This window comes from Sminthopsis crassicaudata, chromosome 2, assembly GCF_048593235.1.
Source record: "Sminthopsis crassicaudata isolate SCR6 chromosome 2, ASM4859323v1, whole genome shotgun sequence".
NCBI lineage: Eukaryota > Metazoa > Chordata > Mammalia > Dasyuromorphia > Dasyuridae > Sminthopsis > Sminthopsis crassicaudata.
In genome coordinates, this window is record NC_133618.1 from 467,623,100 (window position 1) to 467,645,919 (window position 22,820).

Below are 22,820 nucleotides of genomic sequence, written 5' to 3' on the forward strand. Positions count from 1 at the left end.
AAATCAACACAACTTTTAAAAAAAGATATTACTTTATAATTTTTAAGAAGTCCTTCAAGACAATGGGACATAATGGAAAGAGCACAGCCTTGGGATCAAAAGATATGGATTTAAATACAAACAGCCAAGCAAGTATCTATGTTTAATTTCAACAAACATTTATTAAGTGCCTACTATGTGCAAGTCTCTAAATCATCTGTTGTCCTAAGCACATAATTATACTGCTCTGTAATCAAGGTTTCTTTACTATGCAATGGAGAAAGTAATCCCTCTACAATCTACCTCACAGAATAGTGAAGGAAAAAAAAAGTCTTTTATAAGTTATAATATATTGCATAAAATTATACGGTTAAGCTAGATAATCTCTATGATTCTATACAATTCAAATATCTTATGATCTTAAGTAAATGATCACTGAAGGGAGAGAAGAAAAAGTATTAATTAAGGGCCTACTATGTGTCAAGCAAGATGCTAAATACTTTACAATTTTTTTTTAGTTAATCCTCACATCAACCCTGGAAGGAAGGTGCTATTATCTCCATTTTATAGAAAAGGAATCTGCAACAGATAAAGATTAAGTGAGTTTGAATTCAGTTTCTCCAGACTCCAGGCCCAAGTCTACCCACTGTGCACATAGCTCCTTAAAATACTAAAGATAGCCTTATAAAAGTATAATTTGTTCCCTGTATTTGGAATGTATTACCAGATTTCACAACATTTCTATACTATTCCATTAATTTTTATCATCAATAATATGTAGTATCACTATTCTTTTCTTTTGATGTTCTTCTTACAGACAATATTCATTATATATTCCATATTTTTCTTGAGATCTAGTAAAGAAGATAAGAACATATGTTCACCACCACTCAGATAAAAATTCAATAATAAATAGTTCACAAACTAAAGGAACAATAAACTCTTTTTTCCCCTTCACTTAAAAAAATGGCAATAGCTTCTAGACTTATAGAGGTACAATGCTCTTATAGCTAATAATTATAATTTAATAACTGTTTTTACTGAAAACTGAAAATTTTAAGTTTAATATTATTCTCTCTTAAACAATATGACAAAAAATATCAACTAAAAATTTGTCCACACCATATAGGAATGAAAAAGAATTTTAATAAAGTTCCACAGCATACATACTTCAGTGTTTACATTGCCCAACATTTCATCTAACTCAGGACAACTCAATGTCATTTAGTCTTCACAAGCTGCTGTGGTCAAAAGAATTGCATCTATTAACAGCCAATCTTCTGATAATAAGTATATCCAAATTGTTACCAAAACCATGTTCAGAGGATTTTCTGATTGGTAGGCTTTGCTAGGGCAGCAGTTTTCAAACCTTTTGGCCTCAGAATCCCCTTACAACACTCTTAAAAATTATTAAAAATCCCCTAAAGTCTCTCTTTATGTGGATTATATCTATTAGTAGTTAATGTATTAGAAAATTAATACATTTCTTTAAATGTATTAATTTCTTTAAAATAACAGATTATGATACTGATATAAGTAACATGTTTATTTTTAAAAAACTGTATTTTCCAAAACAAAAAAAAATTGTGAGATAATGTTTTATATATTTTTGCAACTATATTTTTTTAAGTTTGGCTTAATAAAAGACAGATTAGGGCAGGGATAATGGATAGAGTACCCCACCCTGGAGTCCAGAGGGCCTTAGTTCAAATCTGCCCTCATACATTTAACATGTATTAACTGTGTGATCCTGGGCAAGTCACTTAACCCCAATTACTTCAACAAAACAACAAGAAGAATCAAAAAGCCAACAACAAAAAAAGACAGCATTGATCCTCATACCTGTTTTTGCATTGTTTCTATTGTAATATTATTTTAGTTGAAGTATATGGGGGAAAAAATAGACATACATAAATATGCAATTGAAAAATGGAGTATTCTAATAAGAAAATAATGTCTTATGAAAACAGTTCTGATTGCAAGTACTTCCTTAAAGGATCTTGAGTGAAACAAGAATCTAGGGACTTCACTTTGAGAACACATATACTAACCCTTTTTGTAGTGGCAAGGTACTGGAAAGTGAATGGATGCCTGGTTGAATAAATTATAGTATATGAAGGGAATGGAATATTATTATTTTATAAGAAATGATCAACAGGCTCATATCAGAAAAACCTGGAAAGACTTACATGAATTGATGCTGAGTGAAATGAGAAGAACCAAGAGAACATTTTAGGGAGTAACAACAAAATTATGAGGTGATTCAAGACAATTCCAATAGACTTGGGATAGAAAGTGCCATCTACATCTAGAGAAAGAACTATAGATACTGAACATGGATCAAAGAATAGTATTTTCATCTTTGTTGTTTCCTTGCTTTTCTCTTTTTTTTTTTTATAGCTGTTTCCCTTATGATCCAATTTTTTTATGCAACATGAATATGTAAATATGTTTGCAAGAAATGCATGTTTAACTTATATTGGATTGCTTGCTGTCTTGGTTAGAGTGGAGTTAGGAGAGTGACAGAAAAATTTGAACATAAGGTTTTGCAGAGGTGAATGTTGAAAACTATCTTTATATGTATCTGCAAAAATAAAATACTATTAAAAAAAAGAGAATTCATATGCTAGACATGTGCTACAGCTTCAGTTCCTCTAGAATGACCTACATACTATAATAAGGTTACTTATATACCATAAAAAGGTATCAGAAGCTAATAAAAATGGATAAAAATTATTACATAGTTTTTGAATATCATTTTTCTGAAATAAAAATATGACATATTATCATTTTATATTAAATATTGTACTTAATAATCCAACAAATCTACTATTATCAACAATGTTCTCTTGGTTTTGCTCACTTCACTCAGCATCAGTGCATATAAATCTTTCCAGGCTTTTCTGAAATCAGTCTACTTATCATTTTTTATAGAACAAAATATTCCATTCCTTTCATATAACTTATTCAGCCATTCCCCAACTGATGGAAATTTACTCAATTTCCAATTTCTTGCTTCTACAAAAAGGGTTGCTATAAACATTTTTGTACACTAACATCCTTTTCCTTCTTTTATGATCTTTTTATGATACAGACATAGTAGTGAATCAAAGTATACGCAAAGTTTTATTGCTCTTTGGGCATCGTTCCAAATTGCTCTCCAGAATGGTTGGATCATTTCTCAGGATTATTTTATTTTAAGACATTGTTTCCTTTAGGGTTAGGATTCAATATTTGTTTAAAATAATTGAATAGAATATAAAGTAAATCCACATAAATCATCAGCATTCCTATATATCACAAACAAAACTGCAATAGATAGAAAATAGAAAATATATACATACATTATAAAATATATATATGTACACAAACACACACACACACACACACCATTTATAATAACTCCAGATAATATAAAATACCTGGGAGTCCACCTGCAAAAACAAACCCAGGAATTATGTTAAAAATTATTCTTTTAAAAACTTTTTATGTAAATAAAATCAAATTTAAATATTGGAGAGATATTAATTGTTCATGGGTAGGCAGGGTCAATCAATAAAAATGACAATTTTACCCAAACTAATTTATATTCAATTACATCCCAATTAAATTACAAAAAGATTTTACTAAATTAATTACCAATTCATTTGGAAAAAGAAAAATTCAAGAATATCAAAGGAAATAATGGGGGGAAATGTAAAGGAGATTTAGTTATACCAGACAGTAAACCCTATTATAAAGAAGGAATGATCAAAAGTATCTGGTACTAGCTAAGAAACAGAAAGGTAGATCAATGGAATAGAGTGAACATACAATTTACAGCAGCAAATAAATATAATAATCTTATATTTTACAAGTGTAAAGTCTTAAGATTTTAGGATAAGAGTTAATTATTTGGTTAAAAAAAACTGCTGGGAAAACTGGAAATGACAAAGAACTGGATATTGCATAGATACTCATCAACTGAGGAATGACTGAGCAAGTATGGTATACAATTGTGATGGAATTCTAATAGCAATAAGAAATGATGATTTCAACGATTTTGGAAAAACATGGAAATTTTGCACAAAATAATGAAAAGCAAAATCAGCAGAACCAAAAAAATATTGTATTTGGTAATAGTAATATTGTTGTAAGTACAATTAGATTGAATAAGTTATTTTTTCTATTATGTATATCCAAACTATAAATGACACGTGAAGAAAGATTTAAAGAAAGAACTGATAAACAGAAGTATGTATAGAAAAATTTCATATATATGTAAAGAATAATTTCATACATATGTACCTAAGGAAATTAGCTGTCTCTAGTCTGGGATCATAGAAAGAAAGAAAAAAATTTTCTATGATTTTATTTATATTTGAAAGAAATCAAGTTGTGCATAGTAAATTTGCAACTTCACATACACTGATTTCTTTATTGTGCTATTGTTATGTTTGTTTTATTTATTTATTATTTATTTATTTATTTTAATAATATTTATTTATTATTTATTTGTATTGTTTATTGTTATGTGCTTGTTTTATTTCAGAAATTTTAAAAAATAATTGGGCAAAATCAGGAATTTTAAAGACTCAAGAAAGTAAAGATGTTATATGAAACAGTTAATTAGCATTAATTAAGCACCATGAGCCAGAAAATGTGCTAAGTGCAGGGTTTACCAAACCCTTGCCTCACCAAAGAAAAATGGAAAAAAAAAAAAATTAAGAAAAGTCACTGTTTCCAAAGAATTTACAATCCAATGGGGGGAAAACATTCACCCAACTATTTATAAGTAATATATATAGCATGTTGGAGATAATCAAGAGGGAACACACACTAGCATTAAGAGGGCTTTTTAAGCCCTCTTAAGAAAGGCTTCTTGCAAAAGGTGGGGTTTTAGCCAGAAGGAGGTAATAGAGAAGAGAGCACCCGAGGCATGGGGACAGCCTATGTCTTATAATGAAAATATAATAGTTTAAGTAACTAATCCCAAAATCAGAATAAATAATACTAGATATGATATTCAAGGTATTATGTTATATATTCTTAAAATTATAGTTCCACGGTCCATTCTTTGATTATAGAAAAATTACAGGCACATTTAAAAATAGAAAATTAGGTCTTAAAACAAGAATTTTCAATGCTTGAAATTAAAATGTAATGAACTGAAACAATCTTCAAAATTGTTGGTGCATAAAAGAAAAAAAAAGAAAAAAAGTTTTTAATGACTACTTCTCAGGAGTGTTATAAAAGGGATTTCTGTATTGATTAGGAGATCATATAAACTCTGAATAACAGCAGCCAACACATCAAGATTTAAGGATAAGCAATCATTATAGATAGAATTGTGCTATAAATAGTCACAAGGGAGGCAGTGAAAACCAAGGGAAGTATATAGGGACATTAATAAGCTATAAAGACTAGACATCCCAGTAAAGAATGCTTTGTGAGGTCAAAAAAGGCTTTCCCCCCCAATCACGTGTCTCCTGTGCATATGTTAAAATATACAAGATTTTTTAAAAAATGTAACAGAAATAACTTTATCTGATCCTCTGATCATTAATATCAAGTGAGAATCAGGAATAAAACAGAAAGATTATGCTTATAAAAAGTGTTTGCTACTATCACTGATTATATTCTGTACAGAACCCAAATGAAAGAGGGATTCACTTTAATGGAGATTTCCTGCATAATCTCTTGTTTGCAGAAGACATAAGGCTAACTGAATCAAGCTTCAGAATACTGCAGACTCTCCTAAATAAAATCCATGATTATTTAAAAAGAATTTGGTTTATCTAAATTGAAAACAAAAATGGATAAAAATGTTTATTATTCAGACTATTCAGGATGCAATTCCATAGACAACTCACAAATCTGGTTCATCATTATACAGTTCTTTAAAAAGGATTATGAATAATTTGGAACCAAAATTGTCAGAACATGGACTAGATTGCTTTTTGAAAACAATCAGTACCTTTCTCAAGCTTCTCCTTGAAATAAAGGCCCATCATCTTTTAAAAACAATTATGTCAAGATACCAATGGCTCCAAACCATGTCAAAATACCCAAAGAACCTAAGATCATCCAGAGGGCAAGAGAAAAGCACATGATGGGTATCAGTGAGATGCAACATGATTTCTAACCAAGAATTTTACAAAAGGGAAAAAAATTTGGTAGAGTGGATGTTACCAGAGAGGTATATAACTGAATAATCAAGTGGTGAAAGCAAGATATAAATGGCTAATTTTCATGTCCCACTGGTATCCATTTAATCAAAGGAATCAAAACAAGGTTTTCAGAACATAAGTTAGACTACTTTGCAAGGATGTCCTGTAGTACATGGGCAAAAGTCATACATGACATAAGTACATGGATGGATGATAATATATATCCCTGGAGAGAATACTCACATCATGAGATCTCAGATCCACTGAATTAAAGAAGCATTTTTTTTTTTTGCCCTCTTAAATTGTTAACAATGTGATAATTCAGTGGTGTATTAAATACTCGGAATAAGCAACAATTTTTAAATAGTTTCATTTGGTGACTATATGTATGCTTTTACTAACACTGTACTGACAAGTATAAGTTGGACCAGATGAAAACAGATTTAGTTTTTACCCAACATTTAAATATTCAAATGACAGATTTTGTGCCAAACATATTTTATTGCTCTCTTATGGTTTTAATTCTGTAGTTTTTAATAATAGATATTTCTCAAAGGAAACATGTAAAAGTCTTTAAAGAGCATACTTGCTATTGCAATGGTTGTTGAATTGGAAAAGTCAAAGTTTTAAAGATAATTCAAGTCCATATTGAACAAGGATTAGTCTCACCAAAACAAAAAGGAAAGTGTAATCAAAATAAAAAGACCTATGCCAAGAACTGAAAGTAATGCTGCAAAACAGCCTAACTAATCATCATAAAATAAGCTAACATCTGCTGAGGGATCTGGCAGCTGGAGAAGGTTGATTTCTTTACAGTGGGAAATGGGGATTGAGAAGAGAAGGAATCTTAACTGGCCATAAAGAAAAACTGCTTAGAGCAACTAGATGGCGCAGTGGATAAAGTACTGGCCCTGGAAGTCAGGAAGACCCAAGTTCAAATCTGATCTTAGACACATAACATTTAACTAGCTGTGTGGTCCTAGGCAAAGCACTTAAGCCCAATTGCTTTATTTCTCCCTCACAAAAAAAAAGAAATACTTGTCATGGGCAAGATAATACAGAAATAAAAGTACTGAAGATTAGCTAAAGATAATTTTAATTGAAAATAATAGCTAATAATTATATAGAGCTTCAAGTTTTACAGATCACTTTTCTTATATTATCTCAATCAAGAAACAAAACTCACTTATTCATTCATGGCTAGATACCAAAATTATCAGAATTCCAAACAAGCCAATAATCCAAAAAAGTTGATCTGAAATATAGAATATGAGGGGAAAGGAGAAATAGAAAAAAAGAAAAAAAATGTACTGATCATCGACCTTAAAGAGATCCTTTGTAAAAAAAACACAAAGGAATATTATTGCCAAATTTCAAAACCCCCAGATCAAAGAGAAAATTTTGTAAGAAACAAGAAAAAAACAATTCAAATACACTGGAGCTACAATTAGAAGTGTACAAGACTTATCAGCATCTACCATAAAAGACTTCAAGTCCTGGAATTATGCCTACCAACAACCAAAAAAGCTAGACCTGTGGCCAAAAATATCATATCCAAGCAAAATTATAATTTTGAATGAGAAAAAATGGACATTCAATGAACTTGCAAATTTTTAGAACTTTCTATCAACAAAATCCAAACTTAACAGAAAATTTAACATATTAGAATTAATATGAAAGATCAATTTTGAGGGCAGCTAGGTGGCGCAGTGGATAGATTACCAGCCTTGAATTCAGGAGGACCCGAGTTCAAATCTGGTCTCAGACACTTAACACTTCCTAGCTGTGTGACCCTGGGCAAGTCACTTAACCCCAGCCTCAGGAAAAAAAAAAAGAAAAAGAAAAATCAATTTTAAGGAACTTAACATGGACAAATTGTTCAAACATAGACCAATTATTTATGGTTTTTAGTATGTTTAAGATTCATGCTAAACACATCATATATTTAAGATATCCTAACAATAGGATAGTTTAAAAAAAAAGAATGGTAGAGTTAAGATAAAAATAGTAATCATGTTATACAAATGGGATGCAGATGAAGAAGGCATTAGGGGGAAGAAGAGCTCACAGTTCTTTCAACCTACTCACTTCAGGAATGGGTTCAATAGACATATATACCATAAAGAGTATAGCATCCTCCAAAATCTATAAAGAAATAATGGGAGGGAGAGATAGGCAGATGGAGAAGCAAAAAGTGAGGGAAGACGACAAGGGAGGAATCCTTGGGTGGGAGAGGTTAAATAATAACAAGTCAAGTTATGAAGCAGAATTTAATTAAAAAGGCAGCAGGGATAGGAGACATATATATATGCAAGGTGGGTGTGAGTGTGTATATATGTATAAATCTACATATGTATACATAATTATATATTTTCTTAACTGTAGCATGCTTGAGACGGAATAAAAGGAAGAAAAAAGAATAAACTACAAAAGATGGTGCAGCAGAGAACCAATGAATAATTTACAAGGAAGTAAAGAAAAAAATGGATATTCATGAATATAATTTTTTCTACTAATATATACACTTTCTTGATCTGGAAATTTATTATTATATATTTTGAATCCTATCTGATGTCTGCTGGGCACATGACAATGTTTTCTTTTGCTTTAGTTTGTTTTGTATTTCTTTTTTGTTTTTCTTTTTTTCTTACTGTTTTTTCAAATAATTTTTTTTAAATCCATCAAAATAATATGAGAATTTTTATTTCCAGTGGATCTGGAAATCTTGTCCTCTTTGTGGGAATGATGAAATTCTGTTATATAATACATAGATTCATAATTGCCTTGAAATTAGAAAAAATTTTTCAAATGGAAATGGGAAATAACAATACAACACTGCTCCACACCATACTTCAGGAAAAGATGGGCATGCTTTAGAATAAATGGAAATTAAATATGATTCACTGTCCTGTGAACTCACCTTGTTTAAAGTTTATTGAAAACCTATGGATTGGGGCAGCTAGGTAGCGCAATGGATAGAGCACCAGCCTTGAATTCAGGAGGACCAGAGTTCAAATATGGTCTCAGACACTTAACACTTCCTAGCTGTGTGACCCTAGGCAAGTCACTTAACCCCAGCCTCAAAAAAAAAACCAAAAAAAAAAAAAAAAAAAACCCTATGGATTAAAATTAAGGGTAAGTCTGGAAAGAGATTTCCCTTTCAAAGATATATTTAATATTCAATGTGACAGAAATGAAGTATAATGATGAATTTTAAAATATAGCAAAAAATCTTGTGAACTAAATAGTGTAAAATAAGTTATTACAGCAAAAGAATATAATGCATATTAAAGACATTTTTAAGATACACAAAGATGTAAAGTTTATCACATGAATCAATAAATTTTGGTTTGTCTCAGTTAATTTGCACATCACAGTAGCTGGCATTTATAAAGGTTTTAAAATTTACAAAGTATTTTATGTACTCCTATTTGCTCCTCAGACCAACCCTGTAAGACAGGTATAAATAAGTATCACCCCCATTTTCTAGATAAAAACTATGATTCTAATAAGTAAAGTAGTTGCCTCGGGTTACAATGCTCCTAAGTGTCAGAAAAGGAATGTGAATGAAGATCTTTGGGACTAAGACCCAAGGACTCACATCTGCACTACCCTGCCATAGGTTAAAGGTTTGGGGTACCTTTTTTTTTTTTAAATAAAAAACCACAACTGAATTTAAACTACTCTTTTGCTATTTCTACATTTTCAACACTCCTTAGTCACAATGTCATATAACACTAATTTTTTTCTTTTTACAAAGCAGTTGAGTTGAGTGACTTGTCCAGGATGACACAACTAGTGCTACATCTGAGACTGATTTTAAACTGAGGTCCCTGAAGTCAAGACTGATACTTTATCCAGTGCATCATTTAGCTGCCCACATAACACTATCCTTGAAAATAGAATATCCAGTTTTTAAAAATTTGGACTGTGGAGGACAAATACACATTTTTCTTTTGTTTTTCTTTTTGTTTTGTTAGACTGACAAATTTTTCCCATTTTCCTATGGAGCAGCAACAAATTCTCTGTTCCTCATTGTGTAGCCTCAAATCTCAAGGGATCCAGGCCACATCACTTACTGAAAAAAGTGCTTCAGGAAAAAGGTAACAGCAAACAGCCACCTTGGAGAGAAGTTGATTTATTCTGCTTTACAAAGCACATAGTCAATCTACTGAAACTGAGTCTCTTGTGTTTTAAAATTATAACCCCCAAGCCCCAAATCCTATAATGTGAAGAAAATCTTTATTCGTATATATAACTATCATTATACCTCCAATAGTATAAGAAAAGATTTAGTCCCTCAATTACTGACAATAGTTATTACTGAAAAGCTCAAAGAATTTTGTTTAGGACATTTTTCCCTAAACGCACAAAAAGAAAGAAGGATCGAGTGAAACAAGATTGCCCACTATTACTATTCAATATAGTACTAGAAACTCTAGCCTCGGCAATAAGAGCCGAGAAAGAGATTCAAGGAATTAGAGTAGGAAATGAGGAAATCAAATTATCACTTTTCACAGATGACATGATGGTATACTTAGAGAACGCCAAAGACTCTGCTAAAAAGCTATTAGAAATAATTCAGAATTTTAGCAAAGTTGCAGGATACAAAATAAATCCACATAAATCCTCAGCATTTTTATACATTACCAACACAATCCAACAGCAAGAGATACAAAGAAAAATTCCATTCAAAATAACGGTCGATAGTATAAAATATTTGGGAATATATCTACCAAAGGAGAGTCAGGAATTATATGAGCAAAATTACAAAACACTTGCCACAAAAATAAAGTCAGATTTAAATAATTGGAAAGACATTCAGTGCTCTTGGATAGGCCGAGCAAATATAGTTAAGATGACAATACTCCCTAAACTAATCTATTTATTTAGTGCTATACCAATCAGACTTCCAAGAAACTATTTTAATAACCTAGAAAAAATAACAACAAAATTCATATGGAACAACAAAAGGTCGAGAATTTCAAGGGAAGTAATGAAAAAAAAAATTAAGTGAAGGTGGTCTAGCTGTACCTGATCTAGAACTGTATTATAAAGCAACAGTCACCAAAACCATTTGGTATTGGCTAAGAAATAGACTAGTTGATCAGTGGCATAGGTTAGGTTCACAGGGCAAGATAATGAATAAAAATAGCAATCTAGTGTTTGACAAACCCAAAGATCCCAAATTTTGGGATAAGAATTCATTATTTGACAAAAACTTCTGGGAAAACTGGAAATTAGTATAGCAGAAACTAGGCATGGACCCACATTTAACACCACATACTAAGATTAGATCAAAATGGGTCCAAGATTTAGGCATAAAGAACGAAATCATAAATAAATTGGAGGAACATGGGATGGTTTACCTCTCAGACTTGTGGAGGAGGAAGGAGTTTGTGTCCAAGGGAGAACTAGAGACCATTATTGATCACAAAATAGAACATTTTGATTACACCAAATTAAAAAGTTTCTGCACAAACAAAACTAATGCAAACAAGATTAGAAGGGAAGTAACAAATTGGGAAAACATTTTTACAGTTAAAGGTTTCTGATAAAGGCCTCATCTCCAAAATATACAGAGAATTGACTTTAATTTATAAGAAATCAAGCCATTCTCTTGGGTAAATTGTGGTATATGAAGGTTATGGAATATTATTGCTCTGTAAGAAATGACCAATAGGAGGAATACAGAGAGGCTTGGAGAGACTTAAATCAACTGTTGCTGAGTGAAATGAGCAGAACCAGAAGATCACTATACACTTCAACAACAATACTGTATGAGGATGTATTCTGATGGAAATGGAAATCTTCAACATAAAGAAGATCCAACTCACTTCCAGTTGATCAATAATGGACAGAAATAACTATACCCAGAGAAAGAACACTGGGAAGTGAATGTAAATTCTTAGCACTACTGTCTATCTACCCAGGTTACTTATACCTTCGGAAGCTAATAATTAATGTGCAACAAGAAAATGGTATTTACACACATATATTGTATCTAGGTTATATTGTAACACATGTAAAATGTATGGGATTACCTGCCATGGGGGGAGGGAGTGGAGGGAGGGAGGGGATAATTTGGAAAAATGAATAAAAAAAAAAAAAAAAAAGATCAAATTTAACTTCAAAAAAAAAAATAAATAAAATTAAAAAAAAAAAAGACAAAAAAAAAAAAGACAAAAAGAAATCAAGCCATTCTCCAATTGATAAATGGTCAAAGGATATGAACAGACAATTTTCAGATGATGAAACTGAAACTATTTCCACTCATATGGAAAGAGTGTTCCAAATCACTATTATCAGAGAAATGCAAATTAAGACAACTCTGAGATATCATTACACACCTGTCAGATTGGCTAAGATGACAGGAACAAATAACGATGAATGTTGGAGGGGCTGTGGGAAAACTGGGACACTGATGCATTGTTGGTGGAGTTGTGAAAGAATCCAACCATTCTGGAGAGCAATCTGGAATTATGCCCAAAAAGTTATCAAAATGTGCATACCCTTTGACCCAGCATTGCTGTTATTGGGATTATATCCCAAAGAAATACTAAAGAGTGGAAAGGGACCTGTATGTGCCAAAATGTTTGTGGCAGCCCTTTTCATAGTGGCTAGAAGCTGGAAGATGAATGGATGTCCATCAATTGGAGAATGGTTGGGTAAATTATGGTATATGAATGTTATGGAATATTATTGTTCTGTAAGAAATGACCAATAGGAGGAATACAGAGAGGCTTGGAGAGACTTACATCAACTGATGCTGAGTGAAACGAGCAGAACCAGAAGATCATTATACACTTCAACAATGATACTGTACGAGGATATATTCTGATGGAAGTGGATATCTTCAACATAGAGAAGAGCTAATCCAATTCCAATTGATCAATGATGGACAGAATCAGCTACAACCAGAAAAGGAACACTGGGAAATGAGTGTAAACTGTTATTATTACCTTCTGAATCCAATTCTTCCTGTGCAACAAGAAATTCGGTTCTACACACATATATTGTATCTAGAATATATTATAATATATTTAACATGTATAAGACTGCCTGCCATCTGGGGGAGGGGGTTGGGGAAGGAAAGGAAAAAATCTGAACAGAAGTAAGTGCAAGGGATAATGTTGTAAAAAATTACCCATGCATATGTACTGTCAAAAAAATTTATAATTATAAAATAAAATAAAATTTAAAAAATAATAATAATAAAAAAAAAATAAAGAAGGATCTCAGCAAGTGGTCAAGGCATTAAAAACTACCAGAGAAGACTTATATGAATTAATGTATATGAAATAAGAAGGAACAAAATAATAACATACTCAATGACCATAATATTACATGGTAAAACAATACTAAAAACTTCTGAAGTCAGATCAACAAGGTTACCAAAAGACACAGAGATGATTATGATAATAATAACAGTTAATATTTACATAATATCATGTGCCAGGCACTATGCTCGGTACATCCTCACAACAATCCTGATAGATAGCTGCTAATATTATCCGCATTTTAAGAAAACTGAGATAAACAAAGATTAAGTGACTTGTCTAGTGTCACACAGTTAATAAGTGCCTGAGTAAAGATTTGAACTCATGTCATCCTTACTCTAGGCCCACTACTACATCCACTCTGCCATTTAGCTATTCCATTAAAAATAGTCTTTTATGAACTGCTACGACAAAAAAAGAAAAACATCATCATCTGTAGATTAACCTTCTAGAAACAAGGCTACCTAAATTAAGCTGGTCCTTGGATAATAACAGAGCCAAGGCTACACCTGAAACTTTCGATTCTGGCAGGACCTACCAGAACCTTCAAGACTCCACTGGTCTAGCCTTATGAGAACTATTTGTTCATACCCAAATTATTATTAAAATGCCTAGGCTGGGGAAGAATGGAGTACAAAAAAGAGAAAGAAGTAGGAGAGAGATACAGAAAAATATATGATAAATTATATACATATACATACACAGATATTAAACAAAACTATCTCTGAAGTTTACCACTGATGTAACCACTCGTAACATTAACAAACTTTTCTGGGCCTCAGTTTTCTTAGCTATAAAACAAGGCAACTGGAAATGAGGTCCCTATCTCATATGACCATATAAACTTTTACATTTACTTTCTTTCTTTTTTTTTTTTTTTTTAAATTTTAGGCTGGGGTTAAGTGACTTGCCCAGGGTCACACAGCTAGGAAGTGTTAAGTGTCTGAGGCCAGATTTCTATCCACTCCGCCACCTAGCTGCCCCCTACATTTACTTTCAAAAAGTTTTACCTTACCTCTCAGATCTGTGGAGAAGGAAGGAATTTATGATCAAAGACAAACTAGAGAACACTATGAAATGCAAAATGGATAATTTTGACTACATTAAATTAAAAGGGTTTTGTGCAAACAAAACCAATGCAGCCTTCAAAATCAGAAGGAAAGCAGAAAGCTGGGGGAAAAATTTTATAGCCAACGTTTCTGATAAAGGTCTCATTTTTAAAATATAAATAGAACTGACTCAAATTAATAAGAATACAAGTCATTACCCAAAGATACATGGTCAAAGGAGATGAACAATTTTCAGATGAAAAAGTTAAAGCCGTTTCTAATCACATGAAAAAATACTTTAAATCACTACTGATTAGAAAAATGCAAATTAAGACAACTCTGAGGTACCACTTCATACCTCTCACATTGTCTAAGATCACAACAAATAATGATAAATGTTGAAGGGAATGTGGGAAAATGAGGCCATGAATACATTGTTGATGAAGTTGTGAACTGATTTAACCATTCTGGAGAGAAATTTGGAATTATGCCCAAAGGGCTATATAACTGTACATACCCTTTAATGCAGCAGTGTTTCTACTGGGATTGTATCCCAAAGAGATCTTAAAGGAGGGAAAAGGACTCACATGTGCAAAAAAGTTTGTAACAGCTCTGTTTGTAATGGCAAGGACCTTGAAATTGAGTGCATGCCCATAGTTGAGAATAGGTGAATAAATTATAGCATATGAAAAAAATGGAATTATTATTGCTCTATGAGAAATGATGAGCAGGCTGATTTCAGAAAAGCCTGGAAAGACTTACATGAACTGACGCTTAGTGAAATAAACAGAATTAAGAGAATATTGTACACAGTAACAAGATTACGGATGATCAACTGTGATAGACTTGGCTTTTTTCAACAATGAAGTGATTCAAGGCAATTCTGTATTCAGAGAAAGAACTATAGAGGCTGAATGTGAATCAAAGCATAATATTTTCATCTGTTTGTGTTTTCCCTTTTTGGTCTGATTTTTCTTGAACAATATGACAAAAATGAAAATATGTTTAAAAGAACCACATATGTTTAATCTATATAAGATTACTTTATGTCTTGGAGAAGAAAGGTAAGAGAGAAAGAGAGAGATTTGGAACCTAATGTCTTACAAAAACGAAATCTTGAAAACTATCTTTACATGTATTTGAAAAAATAAAATACTATTGAAAATATAAAAAAAGTTTTACCCTACCAGTAGTATAGTCAAGGACTTCTTAAACTTAGAGACACCTTTTCACCTTAGAAATTTTAAATGACCTCAGATATATAAGTATGTAAAATAGGTATACAGATCATACATTTGATGATAATAAATCATAATTTTAATACTTCCACATTCAGTTACATGGCCCTATATGGGTTTGCAACCCATAGTTTAAGAAACCTTGGATAGCCCATTGATATACTGATAATCAAAGCTTCATTCATCACTAATAAATTCTGCCACTGTAAGAAATAAGAAAAGGCCATTACTAGTAAGAGTATATCAATAACATGGCTACTTATGAGACATATTCAAACTAGTCACAACTATTTAATAAGCATATTCATGGCAATAATTATAAACTGTTCATTTCACTAAAATAAACTCCTCATAACTAAATATTTGCTAGGATCTCTTGGTATAGTTGAAGGACAAGTTTAACTTTTCAGAATTCAAGAGACAATGCTCTAATCTATGGGTTATCAAACTCTTCAGTTTCTCCTCTTTAATTCCTTATATTTCAGACACTTCATTGCTTATTTCAAAGGTAATATCTTTAATAATAAAATAATAAACTTGATAAAAGTTCTAATAAAAGAGTTGCGGGAAAGAAGTTAAAATTATAAGCCATTAGCAAAGAATTAGAAACAAAGTAGATGCAATAGTTAAATTGTAGTACGTGAATATAGTAGAACATTACTATGCTATAAGAAACAAAGAACATAATGAATACAGAGGCATGAAAATACATGAAATGATATAATGGTAAAATAAAAATAACTAGAAAAATAACATAGATAACAAGTAGAACAGCGTAAACAAAAAGAATAACATTGACACAAAACTGAAATTTCACTGGAAATTGATGATAATCTCAAATAACAGACATTTTCTACTCATTAATTTTTTTTTCTTTTCTTTTCTTTGTTTATTAGAGGGAGGGAAGAATAAAGCAAGGACTGTAGGTAATGTCAAAACAAAAAGATTGCAACACTTTTTTAAAAAATTAAATTATTGGTTAATGATTCCAACACATGATGCTACCCTACCTACCTTCAGAGAGTGAGGAGGATGGATTCAGGGTGCAGAATGAAACATTTTGTTTTGGACATGACCAACTCTGAAATTTGTTTTGCTTGACTATACATATCCATAATAGGGGTTTTGTTTCCCCTGCTTTTTCAGTAGAAGAAGTTTGGAAGAAGAGAAAACAGGCTTTAATTGATTGAAAAAAAAAAATTAATATTGAGCAAAAAAAAAAAATGACAGGCTAAAATAAGAATTTAATAATGTTAATAGATTTTAATTATCTAAGACCTACATTGTCCCAGATAATTAAAAGTTTAAAATGAGAAAGACAACTACTCAAAAGACAGGTACTTTATATATTTATAGTGTACATATTAAATAAATCAAGGAAGAATTTGGACAGGGTATATATCTACCACAGAGCAAAAAAGCAGGCCTGAGCTTCAGAAGCCAAATACAAGCAAATAACACTTAGGACTTACCTGCTTTTCCGTTTTCGTGGTGGTTTCTCCACTGTGCCAGTTAGTCTAGAGACCAAATAGATAAAGCAGTTATTAGAGAGTGACAGGCCTAGGAGCAGGGTGGAGGAAGGGAACTCTAGGTTTCTCAGATGAATTCAGAAATAATCTACCACTTTGAGAGCTAATTCACTCTAACCCAATTCATTATCCCAGCCTGGAAAATCCTGAATACAATATGCTCCCATATGACCACAGTACTCCAATACAATGCTAGATCACCTTACAATGCTTAATTACTTCCATCACTTCAGCAAACTTAAAATCTCACACACCAATCATCATTTGTACACTGTCTCTCACACATCAAACCAGTTCCATTTACACTTAATGCCATCCACGGTGAGGTCTAAAGGGCCTTATGGGCTCCATACTCACTTCTTCATGACATGAAACCTGTTCACATTATCTAAAAAGCCCAATAAACTTTCCATTCATAGATAATTCTTTAGTTTTTAGTCATCTTGAGGAGGGAAGCCCCAAAACTCTCTCTCGGACTTTGGGGGGAAAGCTTGGGAAACTCCCTCTGAGAAGCTATCCCTTAAGAGACCAGTCTTAGAGAATCAAGATAAAGTGGTTTCATTCTGTTATCTGCTTGGGAGGAGGACCACTCCTACTTAGCCTGAGGTGGAGATAGAGATTTCTATCCAACTCTACTATTGAGTTGGAGATTAGCCCAGGGACACTCCTTCAATTCCAAGATTCTCTATTCTGATTCCAACTCAAACTGCTCTCAGCCCCCACCAAGAATTGCCCATAAAACAAGCTTCTTTCAGCTCAATCCCTTGCAGAGGACCTAATGTGCCAAGGAACCTCTCCTTTACAATTCCAGACCACTTGTCGGTCCCTAGCAACCCAACTCTATCAAAACCTCCTAGCTCCTCTTTTGTTCTACCTTTTATCTCATCATTTCATCACAGAATCTCAGAAATCTTTTAGTTCAACAGCCAATGTCACTCAACAATCTCTTCATCCATTATGGTAGGCTATATCTAATTACCTACCTACCTACTCTCAAAGCAATCTCCCTCTTTTCTCAAGGAATTCAACAACTGGTTTAGTCTCATTGTGTACTCCAACTTCTTCCAATAAAAAATGTTGATATTCCCTCATTCCCTCAATGTATCAAAATCATCATTCACAAACTGCCTCTGTTTTTCAGCACAGTCAAATGCAGAGAGGATCATACTCTTTAATCTAAATGATCTACCCTCAAAATTCAAAACTCTTTCATCCCTAACATAACCTATCATCTCCCCGTGTCTAAGCTTTTTAAATCCATTCTTCATCTTTACTGCAACCATCACTCATTCTATCCTTTCAATCTTTCCTAATCTATCACCCTATACCTACTACCTTTTGTCCCTTTAACATCTGGATATATAGTTAATTAGTTCAACTTCATGAAAAACCAGGTGTCAAGAATTCAGAGTTTATCAGTAGTGTCAAATGTCTTGGAGAAGTCAAGAAGGATAAAGACTATTAAGTTGCTATCTACCCTCTAATTAGTACCCTCTTGTCTTATTTTGTTGGGCTCATCATTTTCCAACTCCCAACCCTGTATTACCTTTATCATATACCTTTTCTGCTTCTTCTCATATGCCTCTGGAAACAGTAAGAAGTCATAAAGCTGTGTTAATTAGGTATTTCATCTCACCTAGTCCCTTACAGCTACATAAAAATCCTTTTACTCTTCCCTGATTCTCTTTTGCAGGATTCCACAGTATCTATTCCAGATTTTCTCTTCTCAAACTCCCAACATCACCATTTCCCTTCTTACATTAGCAAAGGATTTTGCAGAGAAAACTGAGACCATCAATACTGGAATTTCTTTTTTTTGACTATACATAATACATATACACACAGTATACATATAGTACATATAGTATTTGACTATACAATACATATTTATTGACTATACATATAATATACATAAGGATTTTGTTTTTCTTTTTTCCAAGCGGAAGGGCAGGTAAGATGAAAAGGAAACAGAGATTTTTGTTCATTGAAAAAAATTTAATTTTAAAAATCAAGGTCATTCATCATGACCCTTCTCTTTTCCCCAGTTCCATTCCCCAAACTGCTTTGCCATCACCCCTATTCTATTCTCCTTTATTCCAGTCTTTAAGAAAGAAATGGTCCTTTTACTGACCAAAATGAACCCTTCTACTTTTACCCTTGATCTTATCCCCACCAGTCTTCTGGGGAACAGAAAAAGGGCAGTCCTTTAAAGATTCCTTCTAATTTTTAACCTCTCTTTATCCACTAATTCCTTTCCGGCTTCATAAAAACAAATTATGGGATCCTAGATTTAAAAAAAAAAAAAAAAAAAAAAAAAAACTTCACTTGATCCTGTTATTCTTTTCAAGCTACTATGCATCTCTTTCCTTTTCCTCTACCTAGAAAAAGCCCTATACTCTTTGCCTTTACTTCTCATAATTCTAGTTCTTAACTTTTTGCATTCCATCTCCAGACCCACCACTCAACTACTCTCTCCAAGGTTAGAACAATCTCTTAATTGCTAAATTTAATGACTTTACAATCTTCATCCTTCTTGGCTCCTCTATGGTATTTGACCCCACTGACAAACTCCATATTCTTGAAACCCATTTTTTCATGACATTCTTCTCTTCCGGTTCTCTTACTAATACTTTTCTGACCTCTCAGTCTTAGTTTTCCTTGTTTAATCTTCCATGTCCTACTCTCTATGGGTGAATATACTGTGCGGGGTTCTGCCCCCTTCTCTTCTTGGGTATATCTCTCTTGATGATCTCATCTGCTCCCATGAGTTCAATTATATCTATGCAAATGGATCCCAAATCTATATATCCAGTTGTCATCTTTCCTGAGCTACTGTCTCAATCACCAACTACCTGCTGTGCATCTCTAACCTGTATGTTTCAAGGGCAAATCTAACTCCATATAGCTGAAGTAAAACTCATTATCTTTTCCTCTCTATCCTTCTTCCTCACTTCCTTACTTCTATCCAAGGTACCATATACCAATCACCCAGGTTTACAATCTAGAAACTATTCTCTATTCTTCCTCTCCCTCAGTCTCCCACCCCCACCATGTCCAATTAATTATCAAACCTCATAGATTTTATCTCCACAACACTCATCATAACCATCCTCTTTTTTCTATTCAAATTCTTATCACCTCTGGCCCACTATAATAACCTCTTAAATGGTCTTTCTGCTTATATCTTTTCCGTTCTTTAAGGAATTTGCTATACCCTTTGCCAAATGGATATTTCTAAAACACCAAGTCTTACTACTCAATCCCCTGCTCATGAAGGTTTAATGACTCCCTAGTGCCTTTAGGGCAAAAAACACAAATTTTCCATTTGGTATTTAAAATCTTTTCCCACCTGGCTCTAACCTATTTTTATAAGTTGATGTCACATTATTCTCTTATGTACTCTAGGTTCCAGCCAAAGTAGTCTAGCCTAGTTAAAGTTCCATATATAAAACATTCCATCTTCCATTCTGTGCCTTTCCACAGGGTATCTCTCATACCTGAAATGCTCTCCCTCCTTACTTCCATCTGGGAGGTGAGTTTTCCTCAATCTGAAGCTCAAATGTCACCTTCTACAAGAGGCCTCTCATGATTCCCCCATCTGTTAACAGTTCTTCCTCCCCCCCCATCAAAATAACTATTTACTTTGCATGTATTTTGCATTTATTAGCCTATGTATTTGTTTTAACCTAGTGGTAACTATGCTGTAATCCAACCAAAGAGAAAGCAAGTCAACAAGTATCATTAAGCACCTGTGTGCTAGGATTGTGCTAAAAACTGAGAAAGACAAAAACAGCCTCTACCCTCAAAGAGCTCATAACCTAATTGGGAAAGCAACAGGCAAATAACTAAGTAAAAATAAGGTATTTTCAGATTGGAAACCAAAACTTCATCAGCATTTAGGGAGAGCCTAGAAAGAATTATTGTGGAAGGTTGAATTTTAGCTAAGATTTGAAGGAAGCCAAGGGCCAGGAGAAGAGGAAGAGAATTACATGTTCAACTGACACACAGTGACCAATTTAATACGTGCTTATTGACTTGAATGGAACCTGTACCAAAATAGAAATTCGCTCTACAAGAGGGATCCTTGACCTCGGGTCTGTGACTGTGTGTGTAATAGAGATATGCAGATTTATTTACATATAGATGCACATATGTCTATAGGATATTTGTTTCCCAGTTGGTCTCCTTCATCCTTAAATCTTATTTTACACACTTAAAAGCAGTATTCTGGGGTGTCCACAGATTTCACCAACTGCCAAAGGGGTACGAGACAACACAAAAAAAGGTCGAGAAACCCCCAGCTCTCCAACTTCCTTAACAAGTGGCCATCTAGCTTCCATTCAAAGACGTCAGGAGATGGAGCATTCACTAGCCTCCAGAGGCACTTCTGGACAGCTCTCCTGGTCAGGAGAGCTTTCCTTATGCACAGCGCTCTCTGTCACTTCCCCCCATCGCTCCCTTCGGGGCCAAAACGAACAAGCCTGAGCACACCCCCCCCCCTCCGCGACTGCCCCTCAGCCCGTGGCAGGCAGCAGCGTCCGTGCGCCCGTCTTGTCTTCGACGCTCAGACAGCACGACCCCCGTGCTCTCTCCCACCTCTCCACTCTGGACCCTCTCCAGTTTGTCAGGATTCTTCCCAAAATGTGCTACCAGAGTCAAGCACAATTCTCCATCGGGGACCTGACCTGGGCAGCTGGGGGCAGCGCGCCCTCCCGGCCGCCGCCTGCTGCCACCCCCCGACCACGGCCCCCGACGACGCCGCCCCCCGGCCCAGGCGCCCTCTCGGCCGCTGCCCCTCACGCCTCGACCCCCCTTCTCGCGGCTGATCGTCGCCCCAGTCCTCCTCCCCCCCCGTCCGGGGCCCCAGCTCACCTGGAAGGCAGGCGAGTCCGCGGCTGCTGCTGGCGGCCTCCTCTGACCATCCGTCCCCGGCCCCGGCTCCGCCGCGGGAGCTGCTCCGGCGGCCGCTGCGCTCGCGAGGCTAAGGCGGCGGCAGCGAGCGGCAGCGGCGGCGGCGGCGGCGGCGGAGGCGGTGGCAGCCGAGGGGCGGGAGATAGCACCCTTACGCCTCAACCTAACATGCCGTGGATCCGCCCCCTCCGCCTATTATTTTCGCCCCTCATTGGCTGGGTGGCTAGTGTGGAAGCCCACTCGCTTGCTGAGTGGCTCGCGCCACCGTCCCTCCAGATTTGCCTGTCCAGACGGTTCGGTTGAGGCTGCAGGTGACGGCAAAGGCGCCTTAGCTACCGCTAAGCGAGTCGGGGCGAGAGAACCAAAGCGCCATCGTGCGCCCCAGAAAGGAACTGCAATGAGCGCACCAGGCACCTGCACGCAAATCCCTCCCCCATGCCCACAGCCCCCAATTGCCTGCTCATCCTCGACGCACCACAGAGGCAATGCACCCTAATAAAGTTCTTACCCAAGCCTCCTTGTTGTCCCCTAGCAAGGGGGGGATGGAGCTAAGGCGAGGAGGGTACGTAATGTAGTGGTAAAAGAACGGGAAATCAGGAGCTTAGCACAGAACCTGACCAATAATAGATGCTTAATTGTTGATTGACAGGAGCCATGTGACTCTGGGCAAGTGGCTTCCCTAGTC

General features: G+C 34.6%; 1 protein-coding gene across 2 annotated transcripts in view; it reads right to left on the bottom strand.

The window, feature by feature from the left end:
• The window catches only part of SCAI (suppressor of cancer cell invasion), a 215,273-nt gene extending 193,013 nt beyond the window's left edge, over positions 1 to 22,260 (bottom strand). The window contains exons 1-2 of one of the 2 annotated variants that reach the window (XM_074293073.1): positions 22,097 to 22,260; positions 17,168 to 17,212 (exon numbers count right to left, since the gene is read on the bottom strand). In XM_074293073.1, the coding sequence (XP_074149174.1) occupies positions 17,168 to 17,212; positions 22,097 to 22,146 (95 nt within the window). In that variant the 5' untranslated portion in view covers positions 22,147 to 22,260. The remainder of the gene's footprint in view (positions 1 to 17,167; positions 17,213 to 22,096) is intronic. The other variant, XM_074293074.1, reaches the window with a different exon arrangement.
• Positions 22,261 to 22,820: the final 560 nt, after the last annotated feature.